The sequence below is a fragment of the Miniopterus natalensis genome, chromosome 4, assembly GCF_054644295.1.
Source record: "Miniopterus natalensis isolate mMinNat1 chromosome 4, mMinNat1.hap1, whole genome shotgun sequence".
In the NCBI taxonomy this organism is placed as follows: domain Eukaryota; kingdom Metazoa; phylum Chordata; class Mammalia; order Chiroptera; family Miniopteridae; genus Miniopterus; species Miniopterus natalensis.
The window spans coordinates 36,297,316-36,316,360 of NC_142084.1; the positions used below are offsets into that span (position 1 = coordinate 36,297,316).

Genomic DNA, 19,045 nt, shown 5'->3' on the forward strand with positions numbered 1-19,045 from the left:
CTGTGTTCTGACCTCTGAAGCGCTCTCTGCATTAGCAGTCCATTGCAGGAGAGTGAAATGGGTCGTGACAAAGGGCATGGCAGTGTTTTTAGCTTTCTGAGTGTTGAGGGTAAGGGAAAAGAAAGGATCAGAAAAGCCTGGGGTTTTGAATTTGGTATTTGGAAAATGGACCAAATTAGGGGAGTCTTACAAAGACGTAATCATAGATGGTAGAAGTATGGTGAGAATTCTGGTGCAAACTTCCATTCAACAGGTGGAAGCACTGCTGAAGTTTGGGAACATGGGGGTATGAGTGACAAATAGTGTAGACAGAGACTAGAATATCACTGAAAACTCTACCTTTCAGGGGGAAGAAGAGCCAGGGGATTGACAGGAGAGGAACAGATCCTTACACATGTCAGGAAATGCAAGAAAGGAGATAGTTTTAAGCATATAAATAATTACGTTTTCTAAGTAGTGAGGAAAAATCCCTTTATTTTGATTAAAGGAGGTTAGGAAATGAAATGGCTTCATATTTCTTTCTTTGTTGATACGGCATTAGTTCAAATATTGTTGAGCACTATCTAAATTTTTTATACTTCATAAGACCTTTTTTCTTAAAGAAGGTTGTGTGGAAATAGCTGACATTGCTAATCTGAGGAAATCATTGGCTTCAGTCATATGTTTTGTGGTTCAGATGTGATTGACTCTAAATTAGTTTTTCTATTTGTAAGGTCTTAGTCCTCCAAAAGAGGGCATCTTATTTTATCAAATGAAAAAAATATATCTCACTTTTTCTTTTTATAGAAAAGTTTCTTTTGATGCTACAATCAGTAAAGAGGGCATTTGCTGTTGATTCTAGTCATCCCTGGCTGCATGAGTGTATGATTCGACTCTTTAGTACTGGTATGTTTTCCATTTCTTAAATACTTGATTACAGTAGTTGAGAGAGACTGTATAAGTGATCTGTAGTTTACCATCATAAACTCAATCATTTTAAAGCTGTTGCATATTAAATTAGCTGAGGCAAAAAGCAGGGTTCTTGTCTTTGTGTGGAAGGTCTTCTTAAGGCTAAAATGTTGACTAATTTTGATATAGAATTGTTCAGTTCAGGTATTTGACAGTCACCTTTGTTTCTGTTTCTAAAACACATGTAAGTTGAAGTTTTGAATCATTTTATTATATTAAGCTTGTTAGTAAATTGTTCTGAAATTGAATCTCTTTGAAATGGACTGGTTATCTCCTTATTTATTGGTCTTTAGCACAATCCTTTAAGTCATGTAATTTTTGTTACTAAATATGTGTAGGTTTAAAAGAGCTTTAAAACAATCATACTTTTCAAATATTTTGATGAGAATTCCATACATTAGTTTTAATGTAAAGTCCAACTACAGAATTTTAGAGAATGAAAGGTGGAATTTTATGCTAACTCTCTCATTTTATAGTTGAGAAATTTGGGACCCTTAAAGATTAAATTACTTATTCAAGATAACAGATAATAGTAGTGAGGCAGGGATGAGAGCCCAGGTCTTCATATTATTCTATCTACTACAAGAGCTTTAAATGTAGGTAAAGTACTCTAGTCAAGTAGTGTTGTTTTGATTTTTAAGTAACTGGAGGAGAAATGGAATTTTTTCTAGAACAACGTATGGAATTTAGAAATACTATTAAATTAGTTATCTCACTGCTAAATACTCAGGCCCATAAGAATTCATACATTATATAAAATAAGGAGATTTAAACCAGACATTCCAATCATTGTTTTGAAATTTGCTAAACTGTCCCAATTAAGAACATTGTTTTGTCTTCAGAGGAAAAGTAAAGCCTTATTTAAATTATATATTTAAATATATAATCATCTCTGTGGGAGGAGATGAGAAAGAAACATTGATGTGAGAGAGATACATCAATTGGTTGCCTTCCGCACTGGCCCCAACCAGGGCTTGTCAAAGAAATTATTCCTGTTACAGAAATGGAGTCATAGAAATGTTTTTACTCAGTCTTTTTAAATTCAGAAAGTAGTAAATAATATAACCACATTATACAAAATAGAAGGAATTGCTGTTTTTAGAAAAAATAAAGAAGTTTCTTTTTATTCTCTTTTTTGTATTAAAAAAAACTCCAAAATCATGAACCAGAAATTTAAGGCAAGAAATAATAGTTTTAATCCATTCTTAATTAGGATGGAATGTACTTACACTATTTAAGTTTTCGAAAGTAACATACACACTTTGTTTTTTTCCTGTGGTTTTTTTGTTTGTTTCTTTTGGTTAATCCTTACCCAAGGATATTTTTTCCATTGATTTTTAAAGAGAGTGGAGGGAAAGGGGCTTGGAGGGAGATGAGGGAGAAACATGGATGAGAGAGAGACACATCGATTGGTTGCCTTCCGCACTGGCCCCAACCAGGGCTGGAGATGGAACCTGCAACCCAGGTACATGCCCTTGATATCCCGGGAATCGAACCCAGGACCCTTCAGTTCATGGACCAGTGCTCCAACTGCAGAGCCACCTGGCCAGGGCCACACTTTGGTTTTACACAATCAATTCTTTTGTGAAAGATAGTAAAGTAGTACATATAAGTGCCATGGAATTAGAGACTTTCCTTTAAATGCATTAAAAATTGCACTTCTAAATGGATTTGTGATAAGTGTGGATTAATGAACATGTGACTATTTTCTTGCAACAGTTGTTTCAGAAAATTAAATGCATCTTAGCTATTCCCATTTCTCCAGGTGTTCAGCTGACATTGTCAGAAAGACATTTACAAAGAGATCCTTACTTTGACTAAATTTAAGTGATGAAAGCAGTGATAATTTGTATTGATAAAGATGCACTGTGTCTTCAAAAAACCTTCAAGAAGTTGGGTGGACTGCTTAATAGCTTTGTTAAGAACAGGTGTGTACTTAAACAGAGACACAAAATTGGGGCATCTTTGTTATACCCCACAGGATTCCTTTAAACCAAGTTTTGAAAGTGCAGCCATAATGACTGTAAAGCTAAATTCTTTAACTAGTAGCTCATTTATTTGAACCACGAAGTTCTATAGGATCATAGAGAGATGCTGTTTAACCAACAAAGGGCATATCAATCAATTATTCACTTACTACTTATTGTAGAACATATTACTTAGTTACTACTCAAGAGTTCAGTGTTTTTTAAACGTAGGGTAGTGATCTGTTGTTAAGACAGTGGAAGCAATTTAGTGGGTTGTTACCAGCATTTGAACCTAAAATAAAAATAAAGTAGAAAATACCAGCCTGCATTGCACAAAGTAAGGATCAGTATTCTGTGAAACTAGCTTCACATAATTTGTGTATCTAGGATACATATTCATCCAAGTACAAACACTTGGTTGTAGGCAAAGTTTGAAAGCCACCACCATAGTTCCTAACCAAAGAAAAATCCACTTATGTTTTCAATCTATGACAAAAATAGTAACTATAATTTATTGGATATCTATTATATATCTATTATTGAATATCTATTATATATTATATAATTTATCCTTTCCTTACTGTCATCCTTCTAGGTTGGATATCACTTCGATTTTATAGATTAAGAAATAGGTTCAGAGAGGTTATTTTTATTTTTTAAATATATCTTTATTGATTTCAGAGAGAGGAAAGAAGAGGGAGGGAGAGAGAGAGAAACATGAATGATGAGAGAGTCATTGATCAGCCGCCTCCTGCACGCCCCTGACCAGGGATCAGGCCCGCAACCCGGGCATGTGCCCTGACTGGGAATCGAACCCCGATCGCCTGGATCCTAGGTCGATGCTCAACGGCTGAGCCATGCCCATCCAAGCCAAAGAAGTTATTATTTGTCCAAACCTAGGTCCATACACAAGTCTGTCTGGCTCAAAGATTCAGACTTTGTCTCTATACCAAAATAATACAGGTGTACCTCATTTGTTGTCCTTTGCTTTATTATATTTTGCAAATACTGCATTTTTTACAGATTGAAAGTTGTGGCAACTCTTCATTGAGAAAGTCCATCAGCACCTTTTTTGCAACAGGCTCAGATAATAGTTACCATTTTTTAGCAATAAAATATTTTTTAAATTTAGACATGTACATTTTTTTAGACAATGCTGTTGCACACTTAATAGAATAGACTAATATAGCATAATCATAACTTAGTATGTATTGGGAAACCAAAAAATTTGTGTGACTTGCTTTATTGTGATATTCACTTTATTGCAGTGGTCTGGAACTGAACTTGCGACATTGCTGGGGTATGCCTGCAATGAAACAAGCATAACTAGGATTCAGTCCAGAGAGGTGGGGGTCAGCTTTTCTCTCTCCAAATCTCAAGGCCTGGGAATATGATGGCTACATGTATTCATTACAGGAAAATACTTTGGTTGTCCTTTGGAATTTATTCCTTAGTGATAGCTCAGTTCACATAGCCCCTGAAAATAAAGGTCAAAGAAGTTAACCATGTTTTCTTATAATACTGATAAGTTTGTAATACCTTACTTGGGTATAGAAGAAGATGGAGATGGTGAGGAAAATTCTGTTGTCTTCAGCACTATTTGCTGTGACATTATTTACCAGGTAGGTGCCTTCAAGTCCCTGCTTTGCAGACTCCCTTTAAAGTTGATAGGAGTAACACCTAGGAGTTTATAAGGCTGTGGAACTACGTCTTTTGTCATCTACTTTGCTTTCTGTTTTCTGGAAATAAATGATCTGTTAGTGAAATGTCTTTGAGTGCCTTTAGAAACTCATTAGATTACTCCGCTGACACATTTAAATTTAAATTCTTTAAATTAATATAGGTAAGCTCTTTAAATGTTGAATTGTCAGAAGATTTGTTTTAACTCCTACAAACTTTCTGCCTGCTAATGGAGTTTGTTTTTCATTTGTTCAGCAGTGTGTGACAGTAAAGATTTACCTGATGCAGTTAGAACAGTATTAAAACAAGAAATGAATCGTCTTTTTGGAGCAACGAATCCAAAGAATTTTAATGAGACTTTTCTGAAAAGGAATTCTGATTCATTGCCACACAGATTATCAGGTAATTGTGTCCTTATCTTGACCACCTAACACAACTTTATTTTTTATTTTAATGGGTCAGTAACAAAATTACACATTTTTTGCATGGAAGAGGCAGTGTATGTATGTCACATTTTAATCCAAGAAAACAGGCAGCTTAAATATGCTTCCCATACAATTTTAAATTTCCTAGACAAAACTTTGACTTTGAATCAAGGTCAGTAGTTTCTCCTGGTTCAACATAGGCATTACAGAGAAGCAGGTATAACTGAATTTAGTTATATATATTACATGCGATAAAGGAGGAGCTTTCTACTTCTTTCTCCCATCAGTGTGGCCTTAAAATTAACTTGGATGTGACCATCATCTTCCATTTCTCGTTTATGTAAGATTGCAGACTTGATAGTACTACACACCTGAAACCATCTCACAGGCAAGGGTCATCTGGCAAGAGTCTGTGCTATAAGCCAAATTCTGGACTTGATGGGATCGCATGGCTGGTGCTTTAGCAGGGTGCTTTAAAATACCTGGCTAAGAAACCCAGCAGCTTTGTATGCCTTTGTGCAATTCTGAATTCAGATTTTGGCTCAGACATCAGAGTTGGGTATTCCCCTAAACCCCAAATTATGCTAAATTTTGAAAGAAAACTACCCATGGTCCTGCCACGAAAGGCATCCTGTTAGAATATTTGCATTTCTTTGTAGTCTCTCTTACCTTAATCATTCTTTTTAAAATTTTTATTGTTGACTCTATTATAGATGTCCCCCATTACCCCCCCCCCCCCCCCTTCGCCTCCATCCACCCTGCCTCCACCCCTCTTAGGCCTTCACCTTCTAGTTAGACTGTTTCTGGTCTACCGTCTACAATTTTAAAAAAATACAATGTTTCAAGTGGCTATTCTCATTTTTCTAATAAAGTGCCACACTCTTTGTGCACATACAACTTGTGTTTATATTTGAATGGATGGAGGATAAGATGCTGGTTTTACCTTGAAATAAAACAAATGTTCTTTTTTCTTCTCATTTAGCTGCCAAAATGGTATATTATTTAGATCCTTCTAGTCAGAAGCGAGCTATAGAGTTGGCAACAACACTTGACGAATCCCTCAGTAACAGAAACCTCCAGGTAAAGAGTTTTTTATAACCTCTCTGTACGAGCACCTGACCACTTTTTGTTCCTGTTTTCATCCAGAGAACAACTGTCACAAATGATATTTTTTTTGTTATTTACGCATACTGTTCTTCAAACCATTATGATTCTGTGTCAGAAACTTACCTTATCTTAAATTTATGAGGATTGTGTGTTTGTGCACACATGCAGTCGAGCACTTGGCATTTAATAACTAGTTCAACACCTGTTACACTAGGTTTTTTTAGAAATACGTTGTAGTAAAATCATGTATACATTTCATGGTTAATTTTGGATTTTAATTCATATCTCACATTTCTGAGCAAGCTGTGGTCTCAGCGAAGATTCTGATATTTAAGGTGTATCTACCATGGGTTGAATTTAAGTACTCATTTTATAGCTTGTAATATAACAAGAGATTAAGTAGAGTGAAAGATAGTATGGATGTGTTGCAAAATACAGATTCTAGTTTAGACCAAAAACAGAAGGAAAGCTACCTTGTATGATGAGCAGCCAGATTTAAAAAAAAAAAGCATTTGCTGAAAGTTAAATTTTTTTTTTTTAATAGCAAGTGAAGGAAATATCTTTAAGGAAAAATTAGACTCGTTGGTTGCTAATTAATGCAGCATTTAGATCAGAGCTTTTCTAGACTCACAAAGTTTATAGGGATATATATCTGGAAATGACAGTGTTTTCCAAGTGAAAAGATGAAGAAAGAAAACATGAGAAATGCAAGTCAACACCAATCATTTAGAAATATAAGAAGCAGATGTACTTGGGGGCTTAGTTGGAAGAATTATCAATTTTCCTGAGTACTTGTGGGGTTTTTTGCATATGTGCCCTTTGCCTTTGAGACTCTTTCCTGGTTATTGGATATACCTTAAGGTTCTCTTTAGTTTGAATATAAGGTTGAAAAACAATGTTTGGTTCTCAGCCTCCAAAACAATTAAAAGGCTTAAGTGCAGTAATTGATGTGGGCATGCAAATTTTGACTTTTATATACAGGGCCAGTCTAGGCCGAGGTGAGGTTGTCACCTGGGATCCAGCACTTGCTGAAAGTGAGCGTCACTTTAAATGTAGCACCTTATACATCTTGTTTGCCTAACCTTAGTCCTGGCCCTGCTTAAACATTCATCCTTTGTATAAACCCTGCAATTCCGAAGAAACTCATTCTAATGGAATATATATGTGGGAGGAAATGTTTTGTTTATCTTAAGTTTGTACATTGGCCTCTTATTTCAGAAATCTTTTGATAACAAAATATCAGATTCACAGTAAAAACTTTTCTTTTGGACGAGCTATAACATGACCTTTTTTTTTCTTTAGACATGTATGGAGGTATTAGAAGCCTTGTGTGACGGTAGCCTAGGAGACTGTAAAGAAGCTGCTGAAGTTTATAGAGCAAATTGTCATAAGCTTTTCCCTTATGCTTTGGCTTTTATGCCTCCTGGATATGAAGAGGATATGAAGATCACAGTTAATGGAGATAGTTCTGCGGAAACTGAAGAACTGGCCAATGAAATTTGAACATCATTAAACAAGCAAATGGAATGACTTTGGACCATATCTAGTATATAATATTTTTGTCACGCACCTGCTGCATTGCTCTGACTTACACAGAACGAGAAGAGTAAATGTTTTTGCCTTCAAATAGTGTTTTACGTTTTTTTATCCTGCTGAAAAAGTATATATAAAATACCTAACATATTACAGGATATAGGTTCAGTTTCTTAAAAAAATTAAAAGCTGCTAAAATTGAGTGGTTAAAAAAGAATGCCTATCTTCTTCCTACCTACCCACCCATGTTTTTAAACTAATTTATATAAAATCTGGAGGCTGTTACAGCTAACAAAGCAGGTGTGTGGCAGAAATATTACTTTAAATTTGTCTTGTGAGATTTTACTATATCTCAGACAGCATAAATGCTGTTTTAGCACTGGATTCTTTCACTGAGCACAAAGAGTTGTTGGGGCTTTAGCATCTGACTGGTTTTGTTACGGGGTTGATTCTGGCCATAGGAAGTATGCAAATGTGAATCACTATTTACAGAGAAACCTACAACAGATGCTTGATGTTGTAGAAGCTGGGACAAATAGATACCAAGCAGGATTCTATGAAACCTAGAGAGGGTGTTCAAATACGCTTGTGTTTCCAAAATTCACTGTACATGATCAGTTTGGTGTTCTTGTACCACAGTTTTTAACTGAAGGAATCAGTTGGAACAATCTCAGTTATAACTAAAACTTGAAGAACTAAAATAACAATGCAGATCTTTTAGCATTGTTTTGGCCAAACTTGTTAAAACTGTAATGCAAGAACCAAATGCACTGTGATATGGCACCAATTAGCAAGCATGAATTTTTTCACCCCAGAGTGAAAAACGGAAATCTACCATGGCTTGAAGTTAAAGAGCAGAACTCCTGACTACCATTCTATGACTGATCAAGAGACTAATAGTTAAAAAACCTCAGCAGGCCTTGTTCACGATATGCAGAAAAAAAGTGCTGCAGTTTAGATACCTCTGGAATTTTTCCACAGTGTCACAGGTTTGTAATACTTGAAGCCCTACATTTCTAAGAATATATTTCTTGCTCAGTTGTTTCAGGCAAGCCCGAGACTTTGTAATTTTTAAAGGGCCCAAGATTTTTTTTTCAATAACAGACCAGCTTCTTTTTCCTGCAGTTACAGATGTAATTTCCTTTTTGTTGTCAAAATGAGGTACCAAATATAATGCAATAAATTGTTTTGAAAAACAGTTGTGTGAATATTTCAACTAATCTGTGTTGGGCTTCTGTGGAAATGTACAGGTGGAAACAGAGGTGCAAGCCAGAGGCGCTGTAGTGTGCTGGAAGGCTAGTGCAGACTGGAGCTCTGCAGAATGGTCTGGTGCTGGTGTCAGGGAGTTCCGCAGTGCAGGTGCAGGGCCTCTCCAGCAGAGACTTCACTGAGGGCTGGAATGGCCGCAGGCACTATGAATGTAATTTGTAATTCATAATTTGAAAGGAGAACTGAGCACTGTTATTTTGATTGAGAAAATGAGCCTTAAAATGTTAAACCTATACACTGAGAACTAGCCTCTGGCTCAAGGTTCTCACTGTATTTGCAGGATCTGAGCAAATAAGATTAAGTAAAATGAATCAATTGTATATGTAATTGACCTTTTGTGGTACTTTTATGAAGAGTATATTCTAAAGAGAATTTTCAGGAGACCTGATCCTTTTATGATTGGACAGTTGTGCTAAACTCAACCTTTCATAGTACATTCCTGCATTCCACATCCCAGTCTTTCAGCAATTGAGTGATGTAAAGAAAAGTACAAACTGAATTCCAGTGCTTTGTTATGTTTTATTAACTGGCCCTGTCTCAGGAACATCTTAACAGATGGCAAAAAAACACAAAACAAAACCCAACATTTTTTCAGCTTCTCCTGTGAGTGGCAACTGAAGTTCTTACTGTTGGGAAAGAACACTAGTGCTACCTCTGCCACTAATGAGGTGTTTGGAGGAGGCACCAGCCATATGATAGGGGGTGTATGTGTGAATTATGTTTAAACTCTACTGTATATTGAAATGGAATTCATATATTTGTCTTGACAATGTTCAAATGATGTAGATTGTCTTAGAATGAATATTCATAAGTACTCAACTCTCGATGCAGATGCCACCAGTGAGGAGCTAATTTCCTAACACATATATTGTAATTCCAACTCAATTTTATTGGAACTATTGAATAAATATTTTATTTTCTTTCAGGTTTACTCAATAGTGGATACATTGTCTGGTGTCAGGGGACCTTGACAGGGTCCATTTTATGTCCAGACATCACCCCTAAAACATTGTACTGTACTCTTGCCCTGAGTAGTATCAACTGGGTCATCTCACATTTGCCTCATTCATTCTATTAATTCCAAATGATACTGTGGGGGGGAAACAGGGTTAGAAAAACAAGTGGAAAAGAGAATGCAGTGATGTTGTAATCTAAACAAGTGCCTTATGTTTATTGCTAAGAACTGGTGTTATCAACCCTTTTTGAGAAGAAAGGGTCCCTTGACCTGTATTATCATAGGAAAGTAAAGTTCTTTTTGTTTTTCTTCATATTTACTACTCTTGTCATTTCTCATTTAAAAATTAAAGTCTGAGTAGGTTAGTTTACTCAACTTTAGATAGTTGAATCATACATTTTCAACATTTTTCTGTATTATGCACAAGAATAAAGTGTGATCTTTAATAGCATGACCATAAGTAGTCCCGGCATTAGTGAATAGCTTTTCCATGGGTTTTATCGGGCCCTGGGTTTTATCAGGCCCTTGTTTTTCATAGTGCTGTTTGTCCTCCATGGTGTGTTGCTGTTAGAGCTGTGAAATGAAAGCTGTGATTATTAGAAGAGACCAGGGAAATGTGGTCTAGATTCAGGTAGGTTGTGATAAATTCAGGGAAGTCTCACTTCTGCACAATTTCTAGGAATATTCTAGTTGCCACGTATAGCATCTGTTTAGAAAAAAATAACAAGTGAAGTGTTGGATTTTCTTACAAGATACGTATATACTTGTCTTAGTAATTACCAGCCTTAAATTCTGAAATTACTTAAGAGAATTCCAAGAAAGATTGACCTTTCAGATGGAAGGTTGTCTTCTCATTCTGGCTCATGCTCCTCTTCTTTAAGTTACGGATAGGGTTTCTGACCATTCTGCTAGACCTAACTTTGCCGAATCCACTGCCAAAACAAAGTGTTAGGAAATGGCTACATTGCACCATAGGGAGCTGAAACCTTAAGGTTTTGATGGTTGGAAATCTCACAATTTGTAGCAATAAAACATTTTGGAAAAGGTTATCCTTTATTGAATTGCACTTTCACCTTTCAGTATGCATCCTACAAGAGGAATAAAGTATTGGTAGTGTGGAGGAGGTTGTGAAGAGAAGAATGCTCCTGCAGAAGACTCTCACATGCTCTAGATTATACAGCCTATTTAACACTGCTACCTCCATAGAGGGACATACTCCTCTTATGATATAGTAATGGGCAGAAGGAAAGGGAGCAGCATGTTGTAGGAAAGAGGGTTTAAAGGTTTCCAGCCTCTCAGTTTATCCACTTGCCTTTGAAGTGATGCCATCTTGGGATTGTAGCAAGAAAGAAAAAAATGGTACTATTTAAATTAGAACTTTACTAAATTATCAACTATAGGCAAGCTTGGCATCTTAATCTTTAGTGCTCTTTATAGAGTTCTATGTGCCAAAAACAATATAGGCTTTGTTTCAAGGCTCTTGCAGCAAAAGAAAAGTTGATACTTGGCGCTCTAACAAAACTAGTGTACTTCTCACATTTTTTATATCAGGCTTTTCTTTGTGTCTCCTTTAAGGGTCTATTTCATACAAGTGGTATAACTTCCTAATTGAAAACAAATTGGTGATGAATAATGATGGAAATTTTTTTATCTGTTATACAAAGATTTTTCTGTTGCTGAATCTCCAGCTAGGCCTCAATAACACTAGGAGTAAAGAGAATTTTGGAATATGTTCTGGATCCCATGGTTTGCTTTGAGCCAATCATTACACTTGACTAATCACAACTATGGTTTCCTAACACTGGGTTTTTGTAAACTTGCCACTAGTTTACTTTGCTCTGAAGTTTACTAGGTCCATTTTCTAGTGCTTGATGTCTCATTGTAAGTGGGATAGGACCTGGGTTTTTTAGTGTTCTCTCAGAACTCTGGTGTTTCTTCCTTAGTGATTAATAACTAAATTAGCTACCACCTCTCATCTTTTGAACTACCTTTTGGCCTTCAAGTAGTCACTCTGCTGTTTGATTGCTTTCTAAATGAAAAGGGGGCCATTTATAACAGACCTGTCTCCCAGATCCTTTTAAGTTCTGAACTATGGAATACTAAATACTAATTCCTCCCTTTATTAACAGTAAAAAAAATTACTATGCATTAATAACAGTAATGGAAGTATTCAGAAACACATTGAGCTAGCATTATTACACTGTTTACATTATTTGTTCAGATGTTCATTGAAAAGGACCGAAGAATAAGCCAATTGCTTCACTTGTAATTTTTTTTATAACTTAAAAGTTTTATTTCAAGAGCCTACTTGTTACTTCAAGCATTCAGTTTCACAGCATTTTTCTGAGAAATGTCTATAATATGAAGTTAAATGTTTAATGCTTTGGTTCAGACTCATGTAAATCCATTTCTAATGTGATGTATGAAATTTTCAGGATTTACACTGGGTACATTTTAGTATAAAGGTATAGTGACTAGGAAAATACATAGTGGATATTCAAATTCTTGTTAAACTTGCTGTAAATATTAATATTGCTCTACAGATTGTAGAAAATAGCAATAAAGTACTATTAACTTTCAGGTCACCCGCAAAGGCTCACAGATTTTTTACCCCTTCCCTGTTGATCTGAAGTATTCCCATTCCTCTTCCCCTTGCCCCTCTCTATTGGGCTTCAGGAATTTCCTCAAAAGAACACAGATCCAGTATATTTTATGTCAAATGGATTTCTCGTATCTAAATGGATTTCTCATACCTAATTTTTGTGTTTTTTCCGCCCCCTATAGTTTGTCAGGAATGGTTGTGACTGGCCTTGTAGGAAGCAGATGACTGGAAGACCACCCTCTAACTTTTCTCAGTTGCCTTTCATTGTGGCATTAGTTGGCAGTGAATCTATCCATCCTTCATGTCTTTAGCAACCAACCACCCAGGTAACATGTCCAATGGAATTAAGTTACTACAAAGATTGTCACTCAGTAGTTGTTTCTCATCTTTCAAACAGTATGAGGAGACTGGTACACACTAACTACCTGAAGGGCTCTGTTTTCTACAGCCTAGTATCCCTTTTAATCATGACAAGAAAGGGGACATTAGGTAGGGATCGGCAATGGTTACTTCTAGACGTGACCTACAGCCAGTGTTCATCACTAGTCGCAGTGCTGCACCATTGGTCTCTATTTAAGATATATAACTGAATCCTTTTAAGTCAAAGACTTAACCCTGGTTGTGTGTTAGAATCCCAGGGGAACTATTCTAAAAACACACAACCTCAATGCCCAGGCCCACCTGCAAGTTCTGATTTAAATGATTTGGAGTCAGGTTCTTTTTTTTTTTTTTTTTAAAGACTACCCCAGTGGCTCTAAGGTGCATCCAAAATTGAGAACCTGTGTGTTTGCTAAGGAAGAAGTTTAAAATGTTTTCTAGTATTGGATTTTTTTCCTCAAAGAGATCAAAGAAGCAAGCAAACATATACATGCAAAAAGTAACTTTCCCCCATTTTATATTAAGGGGAAGAACTTGTATTTGAATTCTCTGTCAAAATATAAGTTCTGGTTAGTTTTAAATTCCATGCTTTTCCCTATGTAAATCGCCTCTTCACGGTTTTGTTAGATGTCATGGTAACTTGTGTCCATTGAAGCAACTGTTGAAATATAATTGCTGGCGGTAGGTGCTTGAGTTTTTGAGTGGATGAATACCGAAGCAGTCAGCGGGCTTTTAAAGGATGGGTGGTAGATACTACTCCCTGAAGGGCCATAGGCACCCAACCCCCAATGAAATTCATATTTTTTCTCTCCTTGAAGGACTGCATTTTTTTGTAAACAAGTGAATTACTGTTACAAATCTCAGATGTGGAAGGAACTGTGATTCTAGGACCAACAATTTCAATGTTGGCCTGTTGGTGTAGAACCTGAAAAGGAGGCTTACATGCTACACAATCATGTATTGAACTAAAACCTGCCTTAGGAGCTCTATTGAAATAACATTCTGGTTAGATGTCCCAAATCTACCCAACCTATTATTTTTCTTTGGTAAAATAGTTTTTTTTTATAGACCACCCCTCAATTCTGTCTAGTTTATTCCTGACTGGATAAAGGAGTTGATAAATGACCCTGGTAGTGTTGACACTGTTCACCATTCCTGAGTTGACAGGACATGGATGGTTTTCCCTCACCTTTGCAAACTGGGAGGTTTCAAGTGTTTTAGTGTCTTCACATAGATTTGCCTTATGCTTTCATTACTTTTCTCTCATCCTTGTGACTAAATCACATTTCTGGTATAAACCTGTGGCTTGATGTACAACAATAGTATGATGTAGTTTAAAACATAAGCTTTTAAGTAAAAATAGAACTAGGTTTAAATCTGGCTCAGATCCCTTAGGCCTGAGAATGTCTTGTTCATATAATTGTTAGAAGGATTTAGTAACATATGGCATATGAAGTGATTACCACAAGCATTCACTATAAATACTTGTTATAAATGGTAAGCATTCACCGTGTTTTTACAAAAGGGTATTCTTTTCTGTTTGTCAGTATTCTACTTATTTTTCTGTCTATTGCAGTACCTTGGGCGAGCATATTCAGGAAATATGTAGCTTATAATCTTTTCCTAGGTACCAACAACTCAACATTTGAATTCTCCCCTAGTATTTTACTTGTGCTTATACCACTTTGCCTTTCACACATTAGAGGAAACCACCTGTAATCCTGCCATCCTCCATCATCATCTTGACATTCATGGAAGCTTACTGATGTTAGTGGACTTGCGGATTTGTCTCTGCTGTTTAAAATTATTGAGAAGATGTGAAATAAGGCCAGTCCCAGTGTCCCTCCTTCTTTCTATCAATCTAGTAGTTACCGAATGCCTACTACCTCCAGTAACTATGCTTCACATTGGGATATATGACATACATAGTCTGCTCTCACATTTTTTGCAGGCTGGAAAGGAGACAGACAAATCAAGAAATGACGGTAACAGTAATATATAAGCCCCTAGGAGTCAGTACTCATTTCTTTCTCGATGTACGAGGAAAAGACAATGTTCACTTAAGTTGGGAAAGATAAAGATGAGTTTCCTAGAAGACAAAAGATACTATGTGCCTGAAGGCATAGACATGAAACAAGATGGAATATTCAGGGACTTTATGTAAAACAGAGTGAGTAGAATCTGGGAATGAGGCTGGGGCTCAGATTAAAGAGACTTAGATGATATACTTACTAAAAGTCTGGATTTGGCTTTGTGTAAGCAAAGGACAGTTATTGGAGAATTAGGGAAGGATGATTAAGTGAGAGAACTGTATTACTAAAGTGATGGGAAGGGGAATGGGGAGCAAGACTGGAGGTGCCAAGACTAATTAGAGACTCAAGTTGAGCTGATGAATAATAACTATAACTCACTGAGCTCTTAATACGTGCCAGACAGTGTAGTAAGCATTTTGCATCCGTTAGCTCATTTAATCCTTTAAAAAACCATATGAGGCAAGTACCACTCCCATTTCACAGAACACTTGAGGATCATAATTGGCCCATGGTCACACAGCTTGTAAGTGATGAAAACGTGCATTCAAGCCCAGTTGTGTCTGACTCCAGGGTGCTTGCTTCTTATCAACATAACCTGCAAGCTGTAAGGACAACAGTAGTAAGTATGGAAAGGAGCAAGATACACATGAGAGAGTAAGAAGCTGGGACCTACATCAGCTGACTGTGTTGGAAGGAAGTGGAACAGCGAACGGAGAAGGAAAAGTTAGTGATGTCCAGGGTTTTGGCATAAAATATTGTTTTTGACGGTATCATTAAACAGTAAGAATATAGAAGAAGAAATTGAGGGAAAAAGTGAGATCCTTTTCAGACATGGATTTTAGGTGCTTATGGGACATGTAAGCCCCATTAAGATGTTTAGTTGGCAGATAGGGATGAGTGTGAAACCTAGAATACAGGTAATTGAAGAGTGAGTTGTGAGTGGAGTGTGTGGCCTGGACAAGACTGCTCAAAAAGGATGAGCAAAGATGACATAAATGCCAACAGAAGCAGGTAGAAGAGAAGCTAACCAGAGAGACCAAGAAATAGTCAAAAAGTAGAAGATAACAATATTGAGGAATCAAAGTTTTTCAAAGATTGGGGTCAACAGGGTCAAACTCAAGATCCTATAATTCACTATCTATTTGGTAACATTTTACAAGTCTGAATATCAATTGTTGGCAATGATGAAAACCAACAGGAAATTTCAGGCACTGGGGTCACTATAAAGGAAATTGGCAATATTCATTCATTTACTAAAATTAAACATGCATATCTTATGAACTAACAATTCCACCCTGTAAACATTCCTACACATTTGCCAGAGAGATGTGTCAGAATGTTTATCACAGTACTGTTTATAATAATGAAATCTGGAAATAAAATGTAACATGAAAATGGATGAATTATGCCATATTCATTTAATGGAATGCTGTACAGTTGAAGAAGCTAGCATTAAGTGAATCAAGAATTACCCTCCAAAACAGTAATCTAAAAAAAAGTAAGTTAGATGGCATCATACTGTATATCTTGTATGTAAATTTAAAAATAATTTAAAACAATACTAAGTATGGTTTATGGATATATTCATGTAAAGTAAAAGTTTAAAAACAGGCTTGGGAGTTCTAAACAAAATTCAGGACAATGGTTCTCTTTAGAGAAGGGAGAAGCATGTAGGTGGCCTATAATTTTTATTTCTTAAAAAACATGGTTGAGGTAATGTGGTAGTGTTAAGATTTGGTGTTTTTGTTAATGTTGGGTCTATATGGGATACTTTTCAAAAAAGTGAGTGGACAAAAATACTGGTTAATACTAATTCACTCAGAAACTATCTACAATTGAAACAAGTGCTACTTAGTTTTTTACACCTTCCCAAAAGGTCAAGGGTACTTTTACTGATTTATGGAGAATGAGAAAATGAAAAGCAGGAGGGAGAGTACCAGGATGTGTAACATCAGTTTTCAGGAGGAAAAGAGGCTCCAATAATATCTAAAGCATTTTCTACCATTTATAATTTCCATAGTGCTCACATGTAAGTTATTATTTCCCTTCTTTACAGATGAAGATGTGTGTCTCAGAGTCTTAAATGACTTGCTAGTTTATTAGATTTTGCAATTAGGAAGGTCATCATCAAATTAGTGGTAGAGAGCCAGGTCAAAGAACCAGTGTGTACCCTTTCCTGTGTTGCTCCTCCCATTATCAGCTGGGTGTTCAGGGTCACTGAACCGTAGACATTAGAGCAGGAACTTGAACCCAGGTTTTTCCTTTCAAGGCACTCTAACCTATGCTTTGTTCCTGGATCCCTGGATCCTGTTATTCTTCCTAGAGAGCTATTACTGAAGTTAAATGCTATTACTGAAGTTAAATGTGCTATTTACAACTTCCTTAGAAGAAAAAATTGTTGAAATAAAGGGTATTTTATAAACGATGTGTTTTTACATTATTTGTTTATCCCTTCTTAATTATTCAATATACTTTATGCTGACACTGCTTTGTGTTTCAAATTTATCTTTCTTCTCCCCAAAACCTCCTGCTAATGCTGGCATTTGGACTTTTACATTGGGGAAGTGGATCTTCAAGATGGTGAAGATAAGTCTCTAAGATCATTTACCAATTCTGTGCGTTAGAAACTACCATCCCCATATCCCAGAAATGGAAGACAATGTCCTGCAAGATAAACCATTCCAGTGGAAGAGACGCCAGCTGTAAAGTGGCCAAGAGGTGTATGTTATAGATGTATTATTAGAGATGGCCAGGCAATCTTGCTCAAGTATTATAATTAGAAACCAAGAAAATAGGGTCTATCTCTACTTAGCTTTCACCCCAACTACACTATTATATGCTTCAGGCCAAAGAGTGACTCCTGAGTAAAATGAGGGACAATAGTACTATTACTGAAAACTATTACAAACTCACAAACTCTAATGTTCATTAGATTTTGCTTTAAACTGTGAAATTTAAAAATGAAAACACTTTTTAAAATTTACCCACTTTTAAAAAGTCCATTCTTCCCAACAGTAGAATCTCCTTCAACTATCAAACCTTGACATTCTAGCGGGTTATTCAATTAAGTAACATATACTATAGTCACATGACGAGTGTCTCAAACTAAAGCTGAAAATACAAAACTCATAACCAACTATGACCAGTGTCTACAGTGATTTTTCCATAAGCAGTGCTGAGCTGTTTATAATTGGTAAATTGTAACTTTATAATTTCCTTGCACAAGAAATTTCTCACTTCACTGATTTATTCATCATTTCCTGAATAACAATGAGTTTTCGGTCCATAGTCCATAGTGGACAATCCAGTTGGGAAAATGCAACACATCATCATGAAACTTAAACAGTGGAAACAGCATTCAAAGACCACATGAGCATGGATCAGACTAACAAATCTCAGAGGGAAGGTGGGGGTGGGTGTCGAGAGATTAACCAAAGAATTTATAGCATATATGCATAACCCATGGACACAGACAATAGCGTGGTGAAAGCCTGGGGAGGGGAGTGGGTGCGGGGACAATGAGGAAAAAAGGGAGACATCTGTAATATTTTGAACAATAAAAAAAAGTGTGTTAGAATAAAGCAAAGAACATTCTGAGCTGAACTAAACAAACAAAGATTCACAGAAATGAGACTTGAGTAAGGATGTGAAATATGAATAGGATTTGCATAAACAGACAAGATAAAGAATTTCTGATGTGGTTAAGCAAGAGCTAAACCAAAAAAACCAGAATACAAAAACAAAGAGCAGGAGTCCTGGGGGTGCAAAGATGTTCGATGCCTTTTTCAGCATCTCTGAAATTACATGATTATCCACATCTCTGAATTCTTCAACTGCTTTTTGCCCTAAATCTTCAGATTCTCTCCTCTGAATGAGATATAGGTAGAAGTAAATTAGAGGAATATATTCTAAGGCTCTGTAATAGTTTCTGGGATAAATAATCTTCATGAAAATAACTTCACAATGAAAATTTCCCAGCATACGTTCCAATTCCTGTAACTGGAAACAACAAATGTAATTGGCACACACGTTCAACCAGGTGAGTCAACTTTTTCCCCCTGGCTAATATAAAGTAATATAACTTGGTATATTAGTGACTGTATGAAGTTTTTCTGCTGCAAATTACTGTATATAAGGCTTTGTAAATT

At 36.2% G+C, this 19,045-nt stretch overlaps 1 protein-coding gene across 2 annotated transcripts in view; it reads left to right on the forward strand.

Annotated features, from left to right (window-relative positions):
* NAA15 (N-alpha-acetyltransferase 15, NatA auxiliary subunit) overlaps positions 1-12,469 on the forward strand; it is a 72,550-nt gene extending 60,081 nt beyond the window's left edge. Inside the window, exons 17-20 of one of the 2 annotated variants that reach the window (XM_016210190.2) lie at positions 787-885; positions 4,854-4,997; positions 6,003-6,100; positions 7,430-12,469. In XM_016210190.2, coding sequence (XP_016065676.1) covers positions 787-885; positions 4,854-4,997; positions 6,003-6,100; positions 7,430-7,630 — 542 coding nt within the window. In that variant the 3' untranslated portion in view covers positions 7,631-12,469. Of the gene's footprint in view, positions 1-786; positions 886-4,850; positions 4,998-6,002; positions 6,101-7,429 lie in introns of both variants that reach the window. The other variant, XM_016210189.2, reaches the window with a different exon arrangement.
* Positions 12,470-19,045: the final 6,576 nt, after the last annotated feature.